General features: G+C 53.8%; 3 protein-coding genes across 5 annotated transcripts in view; all 3 read right to left on the reverse strand.

Moving 5' to 3' along the window:
- LOC311188230 (class I histocompatibility antigen, Gogo-OKO alpha chain-like) overlaps positions 1-20,035 on the reverse strand; it is a gene marked incomplete at both ends in the record, with an annotated part of 867,329 nt that overhangs the window by 493,874 nt on the left and 353,420 nt on the right. The gene's annotated exons all lie outside the window — the stretch shown is intronic.
- Positions 1,476-12,611, reverse strand: VARS2 (valyl-tRNA synthetase 2, mitochondrial). Its single transcript, XM_084228956.1, is given in 30 exon segments — positions 1,476-1,620; positions 1,622-1,696; positions 1,824-1,952; positions 2,113-2,288; positions 2,438-2,549; positions 3,224-3,424; positions 4,470-4,622; positions 4,748-4,875; positions 4,996-5,074; positions 5,197-5,265; positions 5,404-5,508; positions 5,730-5,855; positions 5,971-6,041; positions 6,224-6,329; positions 6,571-6,646; positions 6,729-6,805; positions 7,079-7,160; positions 7,371-7,474; positions 7,592-7,719; positions 7,957-8,047; positions 8,559-8,647; positions 9,308-9,419; positions 9,841-9,960; positions 10,076-10,157; positions 11,174-11,271; positions 11,358-11,424; positions 11,537-11,658; positions 11,984-12,084; positions 12,171-12,252; positions 12,379-12,611. Coding segments are annotated over 30 exon segments (3,234 nt in total). The 5' UTR covers positions 12,580-12,611; the 3' UTR covers positions 1,476-1,548.
- Positions 13,454-17,879, reverse strand: GTF2H4 (general transcription factor IIH subunit 4; the record flags this gene model as incomplete). 3 transcript variants are annotated; one of them, XM_084228978.1, is made up of 13 exons in its annotated part: positions 13,454-13,626; positions 14,012-14,090; positions 14,229-14,276; positions 14,875-15,005; positions 15,201-15,333; positions 15,562-15,645; positions 15,822-15,890; positions 16,046-16,157; positions 16,370-16,458; positions 16,552-16,648; positions 16,895-17,026; positions 17,378-17,482; positions 17,740-17,879. In XM_084228978.1, the coding sequence occupies 13 exons, from the start codon at positions 17,877-17,879 to the stop codon at positions 13,454-13,456; spliced, it is 1,392 nt and encodes a 463-aa protein (XP_084085104.1). The 3 variants fall into 3 exon arrangements, with proteins under 3 accessions (XP_084085104.1, XP_084085106.1, XP_084085105.1); XM_084228980.1 differs by lacking the exon at positions 17,378-17,482; XM_084228979.1 differs by lacking the exon at positions 15,822-15,890.

Consider the following 20,035-nt stretch of genomic DNA (forward strand, 5'->3'; position numbering starts at 1 on the left):
TGCCATTCTATGTGGGTATCTCCCTGGCCAGCCGGGAATTGAACCTGCTCTGCAGAGGCTGCGGACAGCTTCACAGCTCTGTGCTCAACCCGCTCTGCCACCAGGGAGGCCCGGCAATCAGCAACATTTTAATGATGTGTTTTTGAGATGACATTTTTTTAAAAAGAAACATCTTTTTAAAAATTAGCTTTTACCATAAACCTATAATGAATATACTCCTAGAATTGGGGAGAATTCATTTGCTGGACCACCTCACCTAGGAAATGCCTGTGAAGAGTTCAGCCATCAAAGCGGGGGGACTGGGGGAGCACGGTAGAGGGTGTTCTGTACAAGAGAGAAAGGCTCCACTCCCCTTTCTGCATGTCCGGTACAGACAGAACAAAAGGCACATTAGAGGTTCTAGTAGCCGCACTAAGTAATGACAAACAACTGGAATTTGTAATAACTTACAAGTGCAATTGATAGGGGAAAAATTAATGGGGAAAAAAAAAGGGAAGCTGCCCATCCCCTCCTCTTCCTCTTCCCTCTGTGTTACACATGGTGGTGGGAGCAGGAGCAGGAGCGGACCTTTCACCCACAGTTGGGGTGATCAGAGAATGGCAGGAAAATGGGATCAGTGCAGGTATGGCCCTGCTGATGTAGAGCCCACATGGCTCCATCCAGCAAAAAGAAACGCCCTGATTTAGCCACCACTATACTTGCAGCTTGGTGTCCGTAGCCAGAAAGAACCTGCACATAACTTGCTGGGTTGAACCCCACTTGACACCTTGTATTCTCTCAGCCCATCGCTTCATCTACCAAATGGATGGAACACCCACCTTACAAGGTTCTCGGGAGGCCTTAAAAGTGCCAGATGGACCCAGTCAGTTAACAGGTCTGCCATGGACAGAAGTTACTCAGAACTGCTAGACAGAATGTAACTGGGGTGTGGAAGGGCAGGCGCCTCACACCCCAAGTTCCAACAAGATGAGACAGGTGTCAAGGGTGAAAAGGTGGGTGTCTGTGCAGTCGGTGGTAACTCCGATAGGGGCTGGTCACGTGCCTCTGGTCTGTGGACTCCGCTCAAACTTAGAGGAAGTGCCGACTCCTCTCAGCATCCCAGGGGATAGGGCCAAGGAGCAGGAAACTTACATCCGGGGAGCAGCAGAGGAGGAAGGGCCTTTAGGAGTCGGCACTGTCCGGGAAGGAGGCAGCACTGGTTCACCATGCCCAGGCCCTGCTAGAAAGCCCCTCTTTCCTCCAAGGAGACAGGCCCCTCATAGCACCCATATTCCCGCTGTGGCCCAGGGTCCAAATCTAAGAGGCAGCTCTCTTCTGTTCCCAAACCAGTCTCAGGGAACACTGAGAGGCAACAAAGTCGCCACAAGGAGAGAGAGAAACAAAAGCACCACAAGCAGAGTACTGGGGAATCTAAGTTTATCTGGCTTCTCTCACTCCTACATTTCCAGGCAGGACTGCATGGGAGGAATCTGTTTCATACAGGAGTGAGGAAGGGCCCCATGGTCTCTGAGGCCCCTGAATCCTGGCATCTGCCATATCTGTTTCTCCTCAACGGCAGGTCTGGGAGAGAGGAAAACCACCCAGAAAGGCGAGGTAGAGCTCAGGGCTCCCTGGGGCAGGGAGACGCAGCCATCAGCTGCCGCAGGTGAGAGGCCGCCTGGTCCAGTCGCGACAATTCCAACTGGAGGGAAGAGAGCTGGAGAAGGAGAGCCCAGGTGAGAACCCAGGCCTGAGGCCCAGCCCTCCAGCCCTCCTGCCCACAGGAGGCCTTCTGCCTCCTCCCTCTCGGAGGCAGACTTCCTGGTGGCCTCCCCCAGTCTCACCCTCTGCTGCCTCTGAGTCTCTGCCTCCCCCTCCGATGGGGTCCGGGCTATGAGGCCATCAAGCTGTTTCTGCAACTTATGTCTTCGGGCAGCCAGCAGAGGTAGTTGGGTCTGGGGGTCCACCAGGCCCTACAGAAGAACAGAAAGGGAAGGCGCATACATCTGCAGCCTGCCCAACCTCCCTCCTTCCAGCTCCAAGGACCCCTCCTCGCTTTTACAGAATCTATCTGTGCCCTTCCTCCCATCTTCCTTTCCAAGCCTTCCTTTCCCCTCCAACTCCTCTGCTCACCTGCAGCTCCATGTAGACCTGGACGGTATCGCTGAGCCGGGCCTGGGCCCACCCGGAGGGAGCCGCTGCACCTGGGGGCAAGAGGCCCACAGCCCCACAGTGGCCCAGGGTGCCCAGGGGCTCCAGGAAGGTCTCGAACAGGCCCTGCTCCCCAGGCTCTGAGCTCTGCAGCAGCACTGAGGAGGAAAGGGATGCGATCAGGACCCAGGCTTCAGAGCTCTTCCCAGCCTGCACCTCCCACACTCGGCCCTGGCCTGCAGGCTCTCTTCTCTTTCCTGGCAGCCCCTTCTTTCTTTAGGTAATCAGGACCTAGTACCCGCCTCACCTCGGGGCCGGGCCTTGGTGAGCTGGTACGTGGCTCGGAGAGCCCTCAGCGCCTGCACCACCTCCTGCACCCGGGAGAAGTGCCGTTCCAGCTCGGGCTGGTGCCAGTGCTCCTACAGACAGGAACACAGAGCAGACAAGCAGCGTCCTGGGAGACCTGTATCAACTGCCCTGGCTGGATCCCCTAGGCAGCCCCACCAGGCTCCTTGGGACAACAGGACCCGGCCTCTTCACCACTCACAAAATTTGTCATCTCAAGGAACAGAACATGGCAAACACCGGGAGTTATCTAGGAAAGTTTTAGAGGCTCTGTGGTTGATGCCTGTTTAGTTGCTCTGATTGAAGAGGGCAAAGGACCCAAAGTAAATTGAAGTTAAAGATGTATTGTTCCCAACTCATAAAGCCAAATAAGTAAACAAGAAATTTAAATAGTTAAACTTGAAAATGATTTTCTGGGTGAATTTGTAGCACCTATCTTCCTTAAGTTATTAAAACTTAAAACTGCACTGAGATTTTTGGGACAAACTATACCATCGCCTATTTAAAGATGGAAGAAACTGACCCACAGGCACACAGCTGGCTGGTGTCAGGCTGAGGACAGTTCTGCTCTTGACCACTATGCTACTAGTGCTCTGGGGACCCCAGAGTTATCCCAGCCCTGCAGGAACAGTCCACCCAAGGACAAACCACTGCTGTCCATGACCCACAGCCACAAGCCCTGTCAGGAGACTGCACCCCAGCTTTCACCAGCAGTCCCACTTCTACGCACCATGAACACATGACTCACCAAGCTTCGGGCACTGGGATAGGGGGCAACACAGATGCTGGGGGCAACACCAGGTCTGTGGGGCAGCCTCTGCCAGAGCTCTTCAGCCAGGAAGGGCATCAGCGGGGCGAGGAGGCGCAGAGCGACATCAGCACAGGAGAACAGAACCTGAGGTGGCGTCGGGGGGCGGGGCGAGTGCAACAGCACTGGCTTCACAGCCTCCTAGGGAGGAGGTCAGAGGGTCAGGGCCACGGCCATGGCCATGGCCTCCCTATGCACCCACTGGGGGTGATGACTGTGGGTAAACATGGCAGGAGCCCTCAGCAGCTCTGACATCATGGGCTGGAGCATATGGTAAAGAGTCCAGGGCAGGCATGTTCACAGGTAGGTGGGAAACAAAATGGGGAAATCTGGGTAGTTTAGAAAGAAAAAGAGACAAAGTTTTTTGAAAAGTTTGAGACAGTGACCGAGGACAGAGGTCCTGAGCCAGCAGCCTCAGTACCACTTGGGATGAGAAATGAAATGCTTATCCTGCAGAATGCGCCTGGAGGTCTGGGTGGGCCTGATGCTCTAGGGTTAAGCAGCCCTCCCGGGAACTCTGCAGGGTCAAGTGTAAGGAGGCTTGGTCTAAAGACCACTTACTCTTGGGCCTCCCTGCTGGCACAAGGGGTTAAGTCTCAGCACTATAAAGCTATCCACAGCCACTGCAGTACAAATTCGATCCCAGGCCAGGCAACTAACCCATGTGGCGCAGCAGACCTCTCCTGTCTCACCCTGCTGCTCTCCTCAACAGCATATTTCAGTAGATCTGCCTGTTCTGCTTTCTACTCTGTCTCTGGTGAATCCTCTCACACACCCCCGCCCCGGTCTGCACCCCAGTTCTTATATGTGTAAAGAAATAAATTTAAAAAAAAAATAAAGACCGCTATTCTTCCTCCCAGTCAGTTCACAGGTCGCCACCCACCCAGGGTCCAAACTTGGCAGTTACAGATTTGAAACAGAATCTCCAACTGCCTTTTTATGCTCTTCCAAACTCAGTTTTCTAGTAGTCTCCTGCCTCCTGCTCTCTCTCCTCAGGTAATAGACAGGAAGCAGGCCCAGGCTGCCCTGCTGAGACCTGTCCCCAGGAAGAGAGGAATGTGTCTCTCTCCCCAACAGAGGGAACAACAGGGAACTTAGAGCTCTCTGCCACGGAGCCCAACTTCAAGGCCATGGAGAGGCAGGTCTGCAGCAGGGGAATGTCACGCCCTCCCCCGGACTCACTCACCAAGTAGACATCGCAGAGGTTGTGCAGCCAGAAGTGGTGCAGGGCATGGGTGACGTGTGAGAGCTCTTGGGTGAGAAAGCCACGCTCACACTCCTGGGCGGTACAGGCAAGGCGGCTGAGGATCCAGGAGTCCATGGGGGATGAGGGCAACAGCTGTAGGCAGAAGGGGCTTCAGGACAGGAGCCACCCGGCTATTCCCCTGCCTTTCCTTCCAGATGCCACCTTCAACCTCAGACAGAACTCCTCTCATTGCCAAGCTCCTCTTCTTTCTCTCTTACCTCCGCTGCAGACTGGGGCACAAAATTCACCCCCAGGGCATTGAGAATAAAGCGCAGTGCATTCCAGATCTTGTTGCAGAAATGTCGGCAGCTCAGGACCTCCGACACAGACAAGTGCAGGTCACCGCCTAGGAGGAAGGGAAGGAAGAGGGAGTGTGCAGGTGGGTAGCAGCTGTGGGCCTGCCCCACCCCTCTGCACAGGTGCCCACCGCCCTCGGGTACCCCAACACCTCCCTCGCCCACCTTACCCAGGGCTCCATGAGAGCACAGGGCGAATCTCAAGGCATCCGTGCCACACTCAGGGATCCCATGAGGGAAGTCCTTTCTCTGTAACCAGAAGGAGAAGAGGTGGCAGGAGATGCCCTGAGGCTGTAGGAACCGAAGCCCCAGCTGCAGGGGAATCAGTGGTCACAGCAGGAGGCTGGGGCAGCCCAGGCACTGGGACTCACCTGGGCGGTGGTTGCAGTCGCCAGCTCTGCGGGGTCCAAGTTCCCATCCTTCAGCTTTTCCTGCAGCACCTGGGAAGGGTTAACTCCTTACCTCAGTCTCCCTGGCCCTACCGGGTCCCACCTCCAGTCCCTCCCTGTTGGCCCCTCTCCTCAGGCTCTCGTCTCTCTCTCACAAACCCCATTTCTCCCCGGACCCTTCATCCTGACCTGCAGCTCCACCCCATTGATGATGTCGCGTGGGTCCAGCACATTCCCCAGGGACTTGCTCATCTTCCGACCCAGCCGGTCCCGAACCATGGAGTGAAGCAGTACCTGGGGCGTGGAGGGGAGGGGATCAGCAGAGGGGGGCTAGAAAACCTGTCCCTGGAGCACCCCTTGGGTTGCAGGCCTCCTGCTTCAGGGGAAGAGGGTGTGAAGTAAATCAGGAAAAAAGAAACAGAAGATGGACAACACCTCTTTAGGGGCTGAACACAGGACAAGATTTGTGGGAAACCGAGGAGCCGGAGAGGGGCAGGGCACTGAGGGGCTGTTACCTTGCTGAAGGGGAGCTGCCCTGTGAGCTGGGTCCCCAACATGACCATGCGGCCCACCCAGAACAGCAGGAGGTCACTGCCCGTTTCCAAAAGTGACAGGGGGTAGAAACGAGCGAGGTCTGAGGTCTACAAAGAAAGAGAGAAGCAGTGGTGTGCAAGCCTCCAGCTCCCCTTGAGACTGGGCATCCCAGGTGTCCCTTCATCATGTCCACTTCCAGTCCGCCCCTCTGGGCCACCTCACCTCTTGGGGCCAGCCCAGGGAGGAGAAGGGGAAAAGGGCCGAGGAAAACCAGGTGTCTAGGACATCAGGGTCTGGGAACACAAGAGCAATAAGGACAACTGAAACCTCAGCTTCTAGAACGCAGCCCGGCCCCCACCCCCAGAGACCAGGGGTCAGCTTGTTGCCCAACCCCCACTTTCCTGTCCCTACCTTCTCCAGCTCAGCTGCTCCCACAAAGACCTGGAAGCCTTCCCTCCATGGCTCAGCCACTCACCCCTTTCCAGGGTCAGCTCTGCCCCTTGCCTGCCGGTGAGTTCTGCAGCTATTTCTCTGGCCTCCGTCTCTGTCCGCCCAACCACCCAACAGTCCTCTCTGTCACCCTGCAGGAGTGAGGGTGGGGAGAGTGAGGGGGAGACATCACTGAGCTTCATGGTGTCTCCTGAGGATGGCCAGCCCCCTCTAGCAGTGAGATGAAGAATCGCAGGCTCAGGAGCTGGCAGAGCAGCAGGTGACATGACTAAGACCTGTGGCCGGGCTGCCACGGGAAGGCCTGATTCCTGTCTAAGGCTCTTTCTGCCATGCGCCACCTCCCGTCACCTCCCATCACCTCCCCCTACCCACCTCTGCACACTCCTCCACGACCAGGTAGGCTGGAATCCGATGGCCCCACCACAGCTGCCGGGAGACACACCAGTCCCTGCCGATGGGTCATCGGTGATTTCTCAGCATAGCCAGGGAGCCCCCTTCCCCATCCCCATGACAGCTCCCCTTCCCCTTACCCAATGTGGGAGAACCAGTGCTGCCAGCTCTTCTGGTGGAAGGACGGACTGAGCTCCAGGGCCCCTGACTCCACAGCCTGGAGGGAAAGGGCCTTTGGACGTGCCTCCCTTCCAGCACCTGCCCTCTTTTCAGGGGGGATCAAGTGGCCTCCAAGGTGGTTCTAAAACTCAGGATGAAGAGCCAGCCCTTTCTGGACCACCTGGCCTCCATCCCCCCAGCTCTCCTCTCAGTTACCACAGTTAGAGGGTCCATAGGGACAGGAGGACCTCAGGCCTCCTGTTTCTCCTCTCCAATTCCCAAGGAGTGTGCCCCCTGCAGGCCCCAGTTGGTCCATGCACTGCAGCCTCACCTTGGCGGCTCGCTCCCCCATTTCCTGGCAGCGGACAAACCACTGGCTCTTCAGCAGGTATTCGACCACATCCCCTGAGCGGCTGGAAGGGAGACAGAGTTAGGCTACTGTTTCTCCAGCCCTGTGCCTTTCTCCCAGGGACACAGGACCCTAATCTATGCGAGGTCCTCAGTATTCGAAGCATGTACCCCAGGGTAAGGGGACCGAGCCAAGGTAGTTGTCATTCTTGTGCAATACCCACTCCTTTAGGAGGGCAGAGGGTTCCTGAGTCACAGAATTAAAAAGGGGATACCTGCAAATGGGCAGCACCATGGGATGGTCCTGGAGGCCCCGGAACAAGCCCCGCTCCCTCAGTGCAGATACAATCTTGTCTCGAGCTACAAATCGGTGAAGACCCTAGAAAAAAAGATCAATGGTAAAGGTTAGAAAACCAGAAAGGAAAACCAGAAAGTGGGAGAGAGAAGGAGGGCAGAGGGTGCCCCCAAAGGAGAGGGTAACAGAGGCTGGTCCCACCTGCAGCCAGTCCCCGCAGAGGGAGGTCATGGTCCCGTCCTCTGCAATGACACTCAGGGGGCTCAAGCCGTGCCGGACCCCCAGCTCAGCATCAGCCAGGCTGTGAGCTGGAGTCACCTTCACTGCCCCTGGGGGAACAGAACCTCGGTAAGCTCTGAACCTCACCTTTGGCTTTGTTTTTCCAGCAGCATCACCACCACCCACACCGGCTATACCCCCTCTCCTCTGTGCCTCCCTTTCAGTCCCCACTACCCAATCAGACACCCTAAAAGAGGATTCCTTCCCCCACTTTTTTCCTCCTCCTCCTGGTTTCCTCCACTCTCCCCCAGATCCGACTTTCTTTTTTACCTCTGACCTCCACCCACCTGTGCCCAGGTGAGGCTGAACAGCAGAGTCTATGATGAGGGGGAGAAGCTGCCCGGTCAAGGGATGACGAAGTTGTCGCCCGTGGAGATGCTGAAGGGAAGGGAAAGGGGTCGAGGACAGGCACATACGCGGGGTGGGAAGGTCTGAGCTGGGCGTGAGAAGCCTGGGAATAAGAGGGTGAAGCCAGAAGGTAAAGAGCTTGCGTGAGGATCAGAAAACTTTTTGTTAAGGAGCCAGAGTGTAAATATATTAGACTGTGGGTCAAGAGGCAAATTCAGTCTCTTCACCACTTCTCCACTGGAGCGGGGCAGACAGTACATCACAGCCACGATGTGTCAAGTGAACATGGCACACACAAGTAGGAGGTGGGGTGGGCTCGGCCCCAGGTCACAGCTTGCCAACCCCTGAGCTACAGAAGAAGTATAACATCAAGAGGAAAAGGGAGAAGCTTCAGAACCACTGGGGAGCTGAGATGAGAGAAGTCTTAGGGAAAAAAAAAAAAAAACAGAAGCCGGAAAGAGGGCATTACCACTTTAGAAGGAAGGGGAGCGAAAGTTGGGGGGTGGGAAGGCAGGGCAGCAGGGAGCGCGCTGGGTATTACTGTGTATCGCGAGTCATCGGGATGAACAGCCACAGCTACATCTCCAGGCAACGTCTCTGGCCTCGTGGTTCCTACCACAACCTCTGCATCTGAAAACAAAAAGCACATATAGCTGGTCATCACCCTTACCCCTCATTCCCAACATAGTTAAAGCCAGGAGCACTGGAAAAGAGAGGTCCCCACGTATAACTAGAGGAAATTCAGGTCAGCATCTAAGGAGCCTGGGGTTTGCACACAAGCTAGAGGCCGGGGGCGCCTCGTTGAGAACTCCTGGACATCTTGCACAGGAGAAACAGGTGTAGCATTAATAAAAGCAGCTCAAATCTCTGCTTGGGGCCAGATGATGCCAGGGATTCTCAGGGCTTCCTCACAAATGCTGTGCATTCTTCAGGCCAAGCACCAGCCCCTCCTGCAAGAAACACCTCTGACCATTCCAGTTGTTCTGCCTTCCCCTTCTCTTCAGAACACTTACTACTCAACACACATTCCGGAACCGATCTGTTTCTCCCTGGGCAGCAGTCTTCTGCTGAATCACACTAAGCTCCCAGAGGGCAGTGCCCAAGTATACTTCTCTTACATGACTCAGAATGCCAAGGTTGAGCACCCACAAGACGCAAATGACAGCAAGCTTCCTTATGCCCCCCGACCAGGTCCTGTGGGCACTAGGATGGTGGGTTCCCATCAGCCCAACACAAGCCCAAGAAGAAAGGAAGCTAAGGATAGGAGACCTTTCAGAAGACTGCTCTCACCAGGCTCTCCATCGACGGGGAAGGCCACAGAAACAAGCAGGCCAAAAGACACAGGGTTGGGGCAGCCAGGCAGTCGAAGCTCCGTGCGTCCAGGCAGGGGCCGGTGCTCCACCTGGAGGCATCAGGGAAGCAGGGCTAGAGAGCAGCAAGCTCACTCCCAGGGGTCCCAACCTCCACTGATCCATCCCCAGGGGCCTCCCTGCAGCCCATCTAAATGCCGTTCAGAAGACTGAAAAGCCATCTTCCTCTCTCCTCGCCCAGTTCTTGTGCAAGTGGGTAACATAAATATTCACTGAGCATTTAAACCCCACACGGGTATCGTGCTGACCACCTCCCATTCTCATTTAATCCTCATAACAACCCTAGAAGCAGGCACTTCCATCATCCTAATTTACAGATTGAGGAAATTGAGGCTTAAAGAGGCTAACAGTCTACCAGAAGCCACAGCCCTAAAGTTCAGGTCTTGCTGTGAACCCAGGCAGTGTGGCTTTCACCCCAAAGCGTTCACAGTCTTGTCTCCCTCTCCCACTCACCTCAATATCTGAGATGGCGGATCTTAAAGCACATGACCAGTTGACAAGCTGCCGGTTCCGGTACAACAACCCTGCCTTGTAGAGCTGCACGAAAGCTTCAGTCACAGCCACTGAGGAGCCCTAGAATGACCTGAGTGTCCACATCCAATAGCCTCTCCTCAGCCTGTAACCCCAGTCAGGGCCCAGGCATTCCCACTCTCCTGACACCCACAGGGCCCGAGGCGTGGACACTCACAGCATCCATGGTGAAACACTCTCGGTTCCAGTCCAGGGAGGCCCCCAGAGCTCGGAGCTGCTCGCAGATCTCTCCACCTTTCCTGGGGCCAGAGAGATAATTGTCAGCAAACATGTCCCAACCACCATCTGTGCGCCAGGCCTGGTGCTGCTCCAGCAATGCCAGGTGCAAGACAGTGTGGCATGGATCTAGCCTCTAGAAACTAATGGAACCCACTGTGGGGCCTCCTATGACATAAAAGTCCTGTGAAGTTAGACAGTAACTGAATGGGGCAGCCATCTGTGGGAAGCCCAAAGTGGCTTTACAGAGAAGATGGCATACCATAACCGCCTGGAAGATGAACGTAATTTCAAGCAGAGGTAGGAGGTGAGTAGGACAGATGATGAAGTCCTAGCAAGGGAAAATGGGATATGTGGGGGAAAAAGAGAAAGAAAACACACTTGTGTGTATGACACACTTCGTTTTATTAAGCTTCACTTTACTGTGCTTCATAGATGTTGCTTTTTTTTCCAAGACAGAAGGGTAATGTGCCGACGTCATAACAAGGTTTATGGGAGGCACATCTCATACAGTGGTCTGAACATCCTATCATCAAGTTATGAACCAGAAAAGGATCCGATGTTGCATTTTTTACAAGATGCCCCCACTAGCAAAAATATACAATTCCCAAAGGCTCAGAAGATGGTTAGCATTATTTAGCAAGAGTATTTTTTAATAGCGTGTACTTTTTTTAGATATAATGCTGTAATACACTTAGCAGACTACAGCATAGTGTAAACACAACTTTTCATAATTTGTGTGACTCACTTTATTACATTTGTGTTATTGCAATAGTCTGGAAATGAACGTGCAGTAACTCCAAGGTGCGCCTATGTGTGTTTATGTGTACGTATACACATAAATACACATGTTTTAAGCTATGTAACACACAAAGTTGAGAGGCCCCATAAAATGCTTAAGGGATTCCAGAGCTCACATCTCCAAGGGAAGTTGGAACTGGATGGGAAGAGCATCAACCACACACTGGAAAGCAGGCTGGGAAGCAGGGACTCCAACCTGCCATCCGGCCCCCTCCCCTCCTTCTTCCCTCATACTTACTCCTCCTTCCACTTCCACACCTCCTGAAGGAAGTCTTCCCGGCTCAGCTCATGTCTCCTCACTCCTCGCTCCTTCCATAGTTGTTTCTCTACCACAGCCTATGGTGAGATTAGGGGGTATCCGAATGAGGTCAATTTGTGAGAAATCTCTTTTACCCAAGAAAAGGGAAGAGCAAACAACATACCTGGGTAGCAATTCCTGCGTGATCTGAGCCAGGGACCCACAGCACCTGGTCCCCACGCATCCGGTGCCTGTAAAAGAAATAGCTCATGTGACCCCCAGCACTTATATGCTTATCCTCGACTCCTTCCCATACCTTCTACTGCCCCTCCAAGACATCAAGCAGTCCCATTCTCCTCTCACCAGCGCACGAGGGCATCCTGGATGGCCACCGTCAGCGCATGGCCAATGTGTAGGGAGCCAGTGACATTGGGAGGTGGGATACACATGGAAAAGGTCTCCCCGGTGGCCTGGGGCAGCCTGGTCTAGAAGAAAGGAGAAAAGTCAAAGGGCAAGAGAGCACTGGATGTTTCCTGGGGGAATAGCACCCTCTGGTGTCTCCCAAGGAGAAAGAATTGCAGGAAAGAACTGGCAAGTAACAGGGAAGCAGGAAACCTGACTGGAGAAAGCATTGGATACCAGGAGCAGCTCTCACTGCTCTCGCTGACTTTCTTCTTCTTTTTTTTTTCTTCTTCTGCAAGCTTCTCAATGTGGCTGTCTATGAGCTTCAGACCCAGGATCAGTTGTGCCCAACCTTACAGGCCATCCTGTACTGGGGACCATTTGGTGCCCTTCCCTCTAGGCACTAACCTGATATTCTGGTTTGAAGTAGCCCTCTCTCACCCACCAAGGGTACCAGGCAGCCTCAACATAGCGGGGGCTGTAAGCAGGAGGCAGGGGCTGGGAGACATCTGCGGAGGCAGAAGAGAACTCCTTAGCTTTGTTCCCTAAAGGGCTGCAAAAATGTGAAAGAGAAAGTCTTCCATTTCCTAGTTACCTTTCTTTTCTCCGTGTTCTGTGGGGATTTCATACAACACTATCTCCTTAGGAGCCCAGGTCTTACTGGATTCTGCAGGTGACTAAAGAACCAGAATGTGGGGATACAACTCAGTATATCCCAGGCCTCTGGGAATCCATTCAGTCTCTTCTCCAGCCCCCTCCCAAGTCATCTCAGACACCCAATGACAAGATGTCAGGTCCCTAACCTTGCTCTTCCTGGCTGTCCCAGCTTCCAGGGCAGCCTGCTTCTCCCGAAGGCGCTTCTGTTTGGCTTCATGGTTCCTCCGGGAGATGGGGGATCCATAGGGCTCTGACTGAGTGGCAAGAGACTGGGACCTGGGGAGGCCCCATGAGGGCCTCAGCCCCCAAAGTGGTAGTCGAAAAGCAGCCAGAGGCAAATGAGGCATCAAGAGTGGCTGGGAAGGAAAGATCTGTTCCAGATAGAGCACATTAGGAGCTTCATGAAGGTGAGGGAAAGTCACACCCCCTAAAATCACACCTTGCTTCTCATCCCAAGCCTCCTATAGACACAGGTCTGTTATTCAAAGTATGTATTGCCTCCCACACAACCCTTCCCCCTTGAGAACGAGAGTGCATGGTGTCCACCAGGACAAGACCCTGGCGCCACGGCGATCTTCTGGGGGCAGGGTCGAGGTTTCTGGCCCTCAACTTATGCTTGGGCGACATGAGGGTGGCCGCTGCCAGCAAGGAGGAAAAAGGACTGAGGAATTCAGGGAGATGAAGACAACGCGCCCGAGAGCCTGCAAGAACCTGCAAGAAGTGCCGCCCGGGTCCCCGAGATCTCCGCCCGCCCATACTCTGCCCGCATGGGCCCCAGGCCCGCGCGCCCGGCTTTCCACCCGGCCCACCGCCGCAGAGCCGCCCACCTCCCGGGACCCGCCCAGCACGCGCTCACCCGCCGCTGTCCCGGGGCGCCCCGCGGCGCCGGCTGCAGGGACTGGGGGCACCTGCGAACCCGACCCGGGACGTGACCCAGGTTGCGCGCGGCGCAGGGGGCGGGGCCGGCAGGGCGCATGCGCGGCGCCTGACCACGCCCCGCCCCCGCCCGCGGGCCAATGGCCGCCCCGGCCCGAGGAGCGCGTTCTCCGCGGAGGGAAGCCCCGCGAGGGGTGCCGGGCCCGCGTGGCTTCTTTCCACAACTTTATTAAACAAGAGTCCGCTGCGTGAGTAAAAAACACCTGAGTTCGGGGGCCGCCCCCTGCGCACGCCGGCTGGGCCCGCCCGCCAGCTCCCGCCCGCCCGAGTCCGGCCGCAGGCGGCTCAGGAGCTGTGCTTCTGCCGCTTCCAGAAGCGCTTGACGTCGCTGTGCCCGGCCGGCGTCACCACCATCAGCCGCTTGGCCGAGTTCTCGAACAGCAGCACGCCCAGCTCCCGCGCGTGGGCCAGCAGCAGCTCGAAGTCCACTTGCGACAGGAACTGGTTGTACAGGACGCCTGGGGCCGCGGGTCGGCGCGGGAGAGACAGGGCGGGGCGTGAGGGGCCGAGCCCCGGGCAGTGGTCGGGCCGGCAGCCCCCCGCAGTTACACGCTCCCCCTCCATGCCTGCCTGTGCCAGGGCGCATCCTGACCCCGTGTGACCCAGCCACTTTCAGAGCCAATACATTACGCCATTAATGCGCACCACACGAATTAATTCTCCCTCTTCTAGCTAAATCCAAATTGCACTGATTTGAGACGGTTTATATGCCCACCCCAGCTTTTCTCTCCCAGCCCAAGCAGTAAGCAAAATGTAAAAGGCATAATAGCTTTTTCCAGCTTATCAAGACAATTATCCTTTCTCTAGCTAATGATCAAGAATAAATCTACAGTATCCACTCACCCTCCGTGAATCGTAGCCTGTCCCTTTCCAGCTCCCAGAGCCGAATCTGGTCGGTGATGGTGGGGGGCAGCACAGGTGTCTGCAGGTGCAAGGGACGGCTCTAAGAGTCAGGAATACTACCCCAGACAACCTCAGCCCTCATCCTGGATGCCCTTTTCTCTTTCCCATCACCTCACTGCCAGGTGCCAGGGGCTGTGGGCCCCTGGCAACTTATTACCTGTTTGAGCATCACGGGGTGGGCCCTTGTCCTTAGGAAATGGATGATCTAGGGAAAAGACAAGGATGGGATCAGGAGCTGAAGTAAGAGGCCAGGGAGCTACCTAAGATGTCACTTAACGTCACCGCGGCATCAACCTATTGTTAAAGCTCACAGCCAAATGCCTGTCATCAACTCACCCCATCCCCATTCAGCTTTTGTCTGCTATTCCTTCCCTGGCACATTTGTTTTTTCTTTTTTTCTTTCTTTAAAATACCAACAACCATTATTTTTTTAAGTACAACTACCTGGCCAACTCTGAGCTAAATGCTTGCCTCTGTTCTGTTGTTGAAAGTCCCCAACAACTCTGTGAAGTGCAAACTCTGTTTCCCTGCTCCACATAAGGAAATTGAGGCTCAGAGAAGTGAAGCAGCTAGACCATTTATGCAGCTAGGAAGAGGCAGTGCTAAAACATCATCCAGAGCTATACCTCCTCCATGTTCTACCCTTTAGGAGTCTGCCTGTACCCACACCTAGAGCCTTGACTTCTCACCAACCAGGTCTGTGTTCCGATAGTCACCACCAACTACCGTGATAGGCTTATAAAATGACAGGCAGCCCAAGTGCAGCCTGTCTTCCTGCCCTCCCCACCCCCAAAGAGAGCTACCTGCTGGGCGGTGATGCCACTGGCGATGGCCTGCTGCACGCTCTCCCGGGTCACCTGGGCCACCACCATATTGGGGAAGCGATAGAGCATCTCAGAGAAGAGGGCAATGAGGGCGATCTGCAGCTCTGACTCTGACCCAGGGATAGAAAGAAAGGATGAAGATCTGGCCCTTACCCAGACTTCCTCCAGCCCTTCCTCCAACTGTGAGGAGAAATGGCAGAGCTCTATAAACTGCCAAATAAACGTGAATATACACTGGCATGTGTTACTGACTTCCTCCCCCGCTCCCATTCCCATCCAGCCAAGGGCCCGCTGTCCAGCCTCACCCGTGTAGGCATATAGTCGGTAATTGGTTTCCACGACAATGAAGCCTGGCTGATGCGTAGTGCCCCCAGCACCAGAAACACCTGAAGAGAGGTTGATGGCCAGGCGTGTGGGGTAGTAACGCCGAGATTTCCTCTGGAAAGAACAGATAGGTAGAGCACCCTCAGGTGTCACTGCTCTACATCTTCCTACCTGAGACATCAGATCCCTCCCAGAGCACAGAGCCTTGGTGTGCAGCTTCTGCCCCCCAGGCACACAAGTCTTCCGTCCTGGCAACTGCTTCCCGTGACCCCACTCCTTTTCAAAGGCCATAGCAATGCACCCTGCCTCTTCCCTAGATGCCAGGTATCTGGGTGTTCCTACCTTCCTCTGGAAAACAAGCCCAAACTCACGCAGATGTTGCAGGAAATTCAACAGGGAATCACTCATACCTTCCACAGAGTAATCCTGAGGAAAAGCAGTGATCAGCCCAAAACAGCCCATTCTCATCTCCCAATCCTGTTACACTCAGTCTCTCTCCCCACCTCTGGTTCACTTTGTTCACGCTTAGCATTCACTCTGTTGTCCCACCTCCCTACCCGTCAGCTTGCCCACCCAAGCCCCCAGCTCCAGCCCCCACTTACCTTGCCCAGAGTAGAGAAGCTGAGTTGGAAGAGGAAGGAGAGAATCTCCACCAGGTCCATGCCCCGACTCTAGGAAGGAAGGAGCAGAGATCAAAGGGGAAGGGATGAAAGGGAGAAAATGGAGAGGAACAGAGGAGAGAACATCAGGGAACAGACCCTGCAGGCAGCGTCTCTGGTGCATCCCGAGACGAGCAGAGCACGCCAACAAGCAGCCCTGGCCTCACCTGGGCTGTCTGCAGATACTGTAACATGAAGTACCAGAGCTGGGCAGACGTGTCCAGCAGCAGGAACTGGAAGCCGGCAGAGGTAATGCAGGGCGGCTCTCCGGGCTCGGCGCTAGAGATGTAGAGGGCCGACAGTGGAAGCATGCCAGGCAAGGCCACCATCCCACTTGTCCTGACCCTTTTTTCTTGGTCTATCTGGCTGTACTCCGGTCAGCTCTCCTTTTTCAATCAACCCTCTCCAATCCTGACCTGCCCTGGAAACAGGCTAGCAGGGATGCAAGGAGATAGCAAAATGGGGGGCTGTTGTACCTCTGGCCTCCTTACCTTTTCATGAGCCCAGCCTGGCTGAGGAGCTGAGCCAAGTCCTGGCTGACAGCTGCGCTGGGGGAGCCCACCATAAAGTGCAGGACCACCTGAGGAACAGAAGAGAACAGAGGTGAGTGCCTCTAAGGGCCATGGGCGATAGGAACACTAGCAGAGCCACACACAGAGTCCCAGGTCCTCACCTCCCATCGCTCCTCGGCATACTTGTCAAGAGAGGGCACATCCCGGGCATGCTTGTCTGGTCCTAGTTGAGTTGTGTCATCAGACCAGGCCTTCCCCCTGAGTTCAGGATAGGGCAGGAGTGAGGAGCCCTGCTGGTGTTCCTTGCCAGCCCCTCTGCCTTCATTCCACCCTCATCCCATACAAATGGGAGATATGCAGTTACATCTGGTCCTACTTATTCCTAAAGCAGTTCCCAAAGGTGGAGTCCACCAGTTTCCAGGGAGGGCCCGAAGGAGCTTCCCCTCCAGCAGTGTAATTACTAGGTCCCCTGGCCTCGCTTAGGAAGAGATGGAGGTGACATACCCACCCAGAAGCGCAATGCGGAGGTTCTGGCGGAAAACGGGGTTGAGGATGAGGCCCTGAAGCCCACCAGGGAGCAGCTGAGTGTGCCAGATACGGAGGCCACTCAGCAGCCCTGTGCTTTCTTCCTGGGCTCTAGAACGAAGCAGAAAGGTGGGTGGGATGACTGAAGCACAAAAAAGGAAGCCCACAGAGTCCTCCATATTTGTGTTTGCTAAAAGGGTGATCCTTGGAACACTTCCACAAAGTAAACTCACTTTAGTCTTCTTGAGGCGGATTTTTTTTTACTGCAGTGCCCACCAGAGCCTTCTTATAGACCTCACAACTCTCCAAGAAGGAAAATCCAGTATGTAGAGTTTCCTAAATTTACTTACAAGTTTTGTGTACCCAATAATATTGTCTGGAAGTATTCCAAGGACTCAAGCAGTTTGGAGGATCTAGCTGTTGGGAAATAAGTATCTGGCTGAGAAAGCAGCAGAGACTCACTTGCTGAACTCCTTCTTCACCCACAGGGCCACAGCAGCTTGTGGCAAAGGCTGCTCCAAAAAGAGCATCCGCATTACCCAGTTCTTGGCCAGAGATGGGAGCTCTCTGTAAACAGAAAGAGGTAAAATGTCAGTATCAGAAATGACTTAGATCTGCACTCTGCCCTCAGTGGCCTCTCAAAATCTCATTTCACCCACAAACTGTTACCAGTCTTGCGGCCCCACAAACTCCACCTGTTTTGGCCTTACACACTTTAATCTCCAAGTAACCCAGGCTGAGCTTCTACCCAGGATAACTTGGTCAAGTCTGCAGGTCACATTACATTTTCCCACCATGGTTCCTGCCAGAAAGGGGGAACTCACCTGAAGACTGCCAGGCAGGTGGCAGGGTGCCCATATAATCGGTCCAATATCCCAGGGCTCAGACCCCCTAGGAATTCCTGCAGATTTCTACATTGAAGGTGTACTCGGTTCAATCCACCCCTTAAGGGGGTGCTCTCCATAACCTGTGAGATCCAAGTGTTAGAAACTCACCCTTGCAATCCATGCAAGTATCCCCCTTCCACCACACTTTTCCTTTCTATGTCCAGAGCCACTGGCCTCCACAATAACCTAAGATCTTTTCTGTGGTTTCCTTTCCCTGTTTCTTCCAAACCTGGCCAAACTCCCCTTTCCAATTCTTCACCCCACTTCTGCCCTCAACTTCAGTCGTCTCTCAATTTGCAAGTGACACTATTGTTAATCGACCCATATCGCAAAATCATTTTGCAAGTCATTTCTTTGACTTGTCTCATCTTTAGTTGGGCGGTGACAAAGAAATTTGTTTGAGCCCCGTCCTCCCTTCCACCTCTCCTGGTTAGCTCAACCTGTAAGCTCCAAATCTGTCAGTCTTCATCTACTTCGCCTCACTTCTCCTGCTGGACATGACAATAAGCTGCCTTTCCTCTCCACGTCTCCCAAACCTAATTCCACCTCTTTCCCTTTTACTCCCCAGATAGTTCACTCATTCATCCTGACCCACGCTGTCGGATCTCCTAATTTCTCCCGTACTTTCCTGCAGTTCCTCGACTCTCACTAAACTCTCCCTCTCATAACCCCTCCGCCACACCCTCTCCAGTACCCCCTACCACTCTGTGTCGATCCCCTCTCGTGCACCCCGAGTCTCAAGCCGTCGGTTAATCGAAGCCAATGTCTCGCAGTGGCTCCCAGGAATAGGAGAAAGGATGCTGATTTTAAAAAAAAAAAATAGAGGGGGAAAGATGGGGAGAGGACTGAAGGCGTTTCACAGACAGGAGTCCAGAGCGGAGGAAGAAAAGGGAAGGAAGGCAAGAGTGGGAAGGTAGGGAGGATAAGAATAGGCGCTGCACTTACCCGCCGCGGAGCACACTGGGAACTGGAGTCTTGTCCTTACCCACCCCGGAATAGGCTGAAGGTCGTCGGACTACGATTCCCAAAAGGCACCGCGAGAAAGCCGATCGGACTGGCACTGGGTTTTGGTTAAAAGAGCCGGCGACAGTGAAGGTTGAGCCACTTGGTTCCGAGGCGCTCTCCATCCCCGCTGCTAACGTCCACCCACCTGGGAAGAAGGGGGCCCTGGGAGAAGTGCCCTGCGGGGTCCTGGAAGAAGTGCAGACGGCTGTGTGGTGAGGTGCTTTAGAGACCCACGAAACTGGCTTCCTTGAGTGCAACTGCTCGGGGTAAAATTGTAACAGTTCACTCCCCCTGTTTTCGCGAATTAGGAGTTCACACGGTCCAGGGCGCGCACTCGGCTTGCAGGTGCTCGGGCGTCCTGGTTGCCACGGCCACCATACTTCCACCGCCGTTTCATTAGAAAATCCTAATGCTACTTTTAAAAGAAACCAAATGTTTGGCGTTCATTTCGTTTATTTACCCACTGCAGTGAAGGAGAAGGAATCTCTGCAGCCAAGGCCAGAACTGCACGTTTCCCGGCTTCCTATAAGGCAGGTTTTGTTATTTCCACTTGACAGCTCTGTCTGAGTGAGACTAAGAAATTTGCCCACCATCAGCGCTAGAAAGCACCCGAAATGGAATTTTAAGTACATTTGGGAGGGACCAGGGACCAAAACGATAAGAACTTGCAAGACTTTGTTACACTTTGTAGCTTATTTATGTTTGTTTTATTGTTCCATTTCTTTAGCGATCAATGTTTAAATCCTCAGAGAATGGCACAAAATTGACAAAACTTATTTATGGCAAATGTTAAGTAAGGTTAAAAGGCAAATTACAGACGGGAAAGAAATATTTGATAAAGTAGGCAAAATACAAAGTACTCTTACAAAACAAAAATAACACCGCAATAGAAAGACCGGCAAAAGAAGTAGGCAATAAACAGAAGAAATACAAACGTCTTACAACCAAGTGAAGCAGCTCTTGACTTCACTAATAACTAAGGAAAAGTAAATTAAAGAAGCAATAAAATATCCAGATAGGGAAAAAAAAAAAGTATTGACAGCCTCGATATTGGCCTCCAATTAGGAGCATACTCCAGCTTTTGTTGCAGGTTAACATAGACATGCCTTTTTTTAAAAAAATATTTTATTTTATGTAATTCTTACATCATTTTTCATTTTTTGCGCGATGTATGCATTTTAATTTTGGTTATATTCCCCATATAGTTCCACCTCCCCCCCTTATTTTG

Source organism: Talpa europaea (genome assembly GCF_964194135.1).
Source record: "Talpa europaea genome assembly, chromosome: 2".
Lineage (NCBI taxonomy): Eukaryota > Metazoa > Chordata > Mammalia > Eulipotyphla > Talpidae > Talpa > Talpa europaea.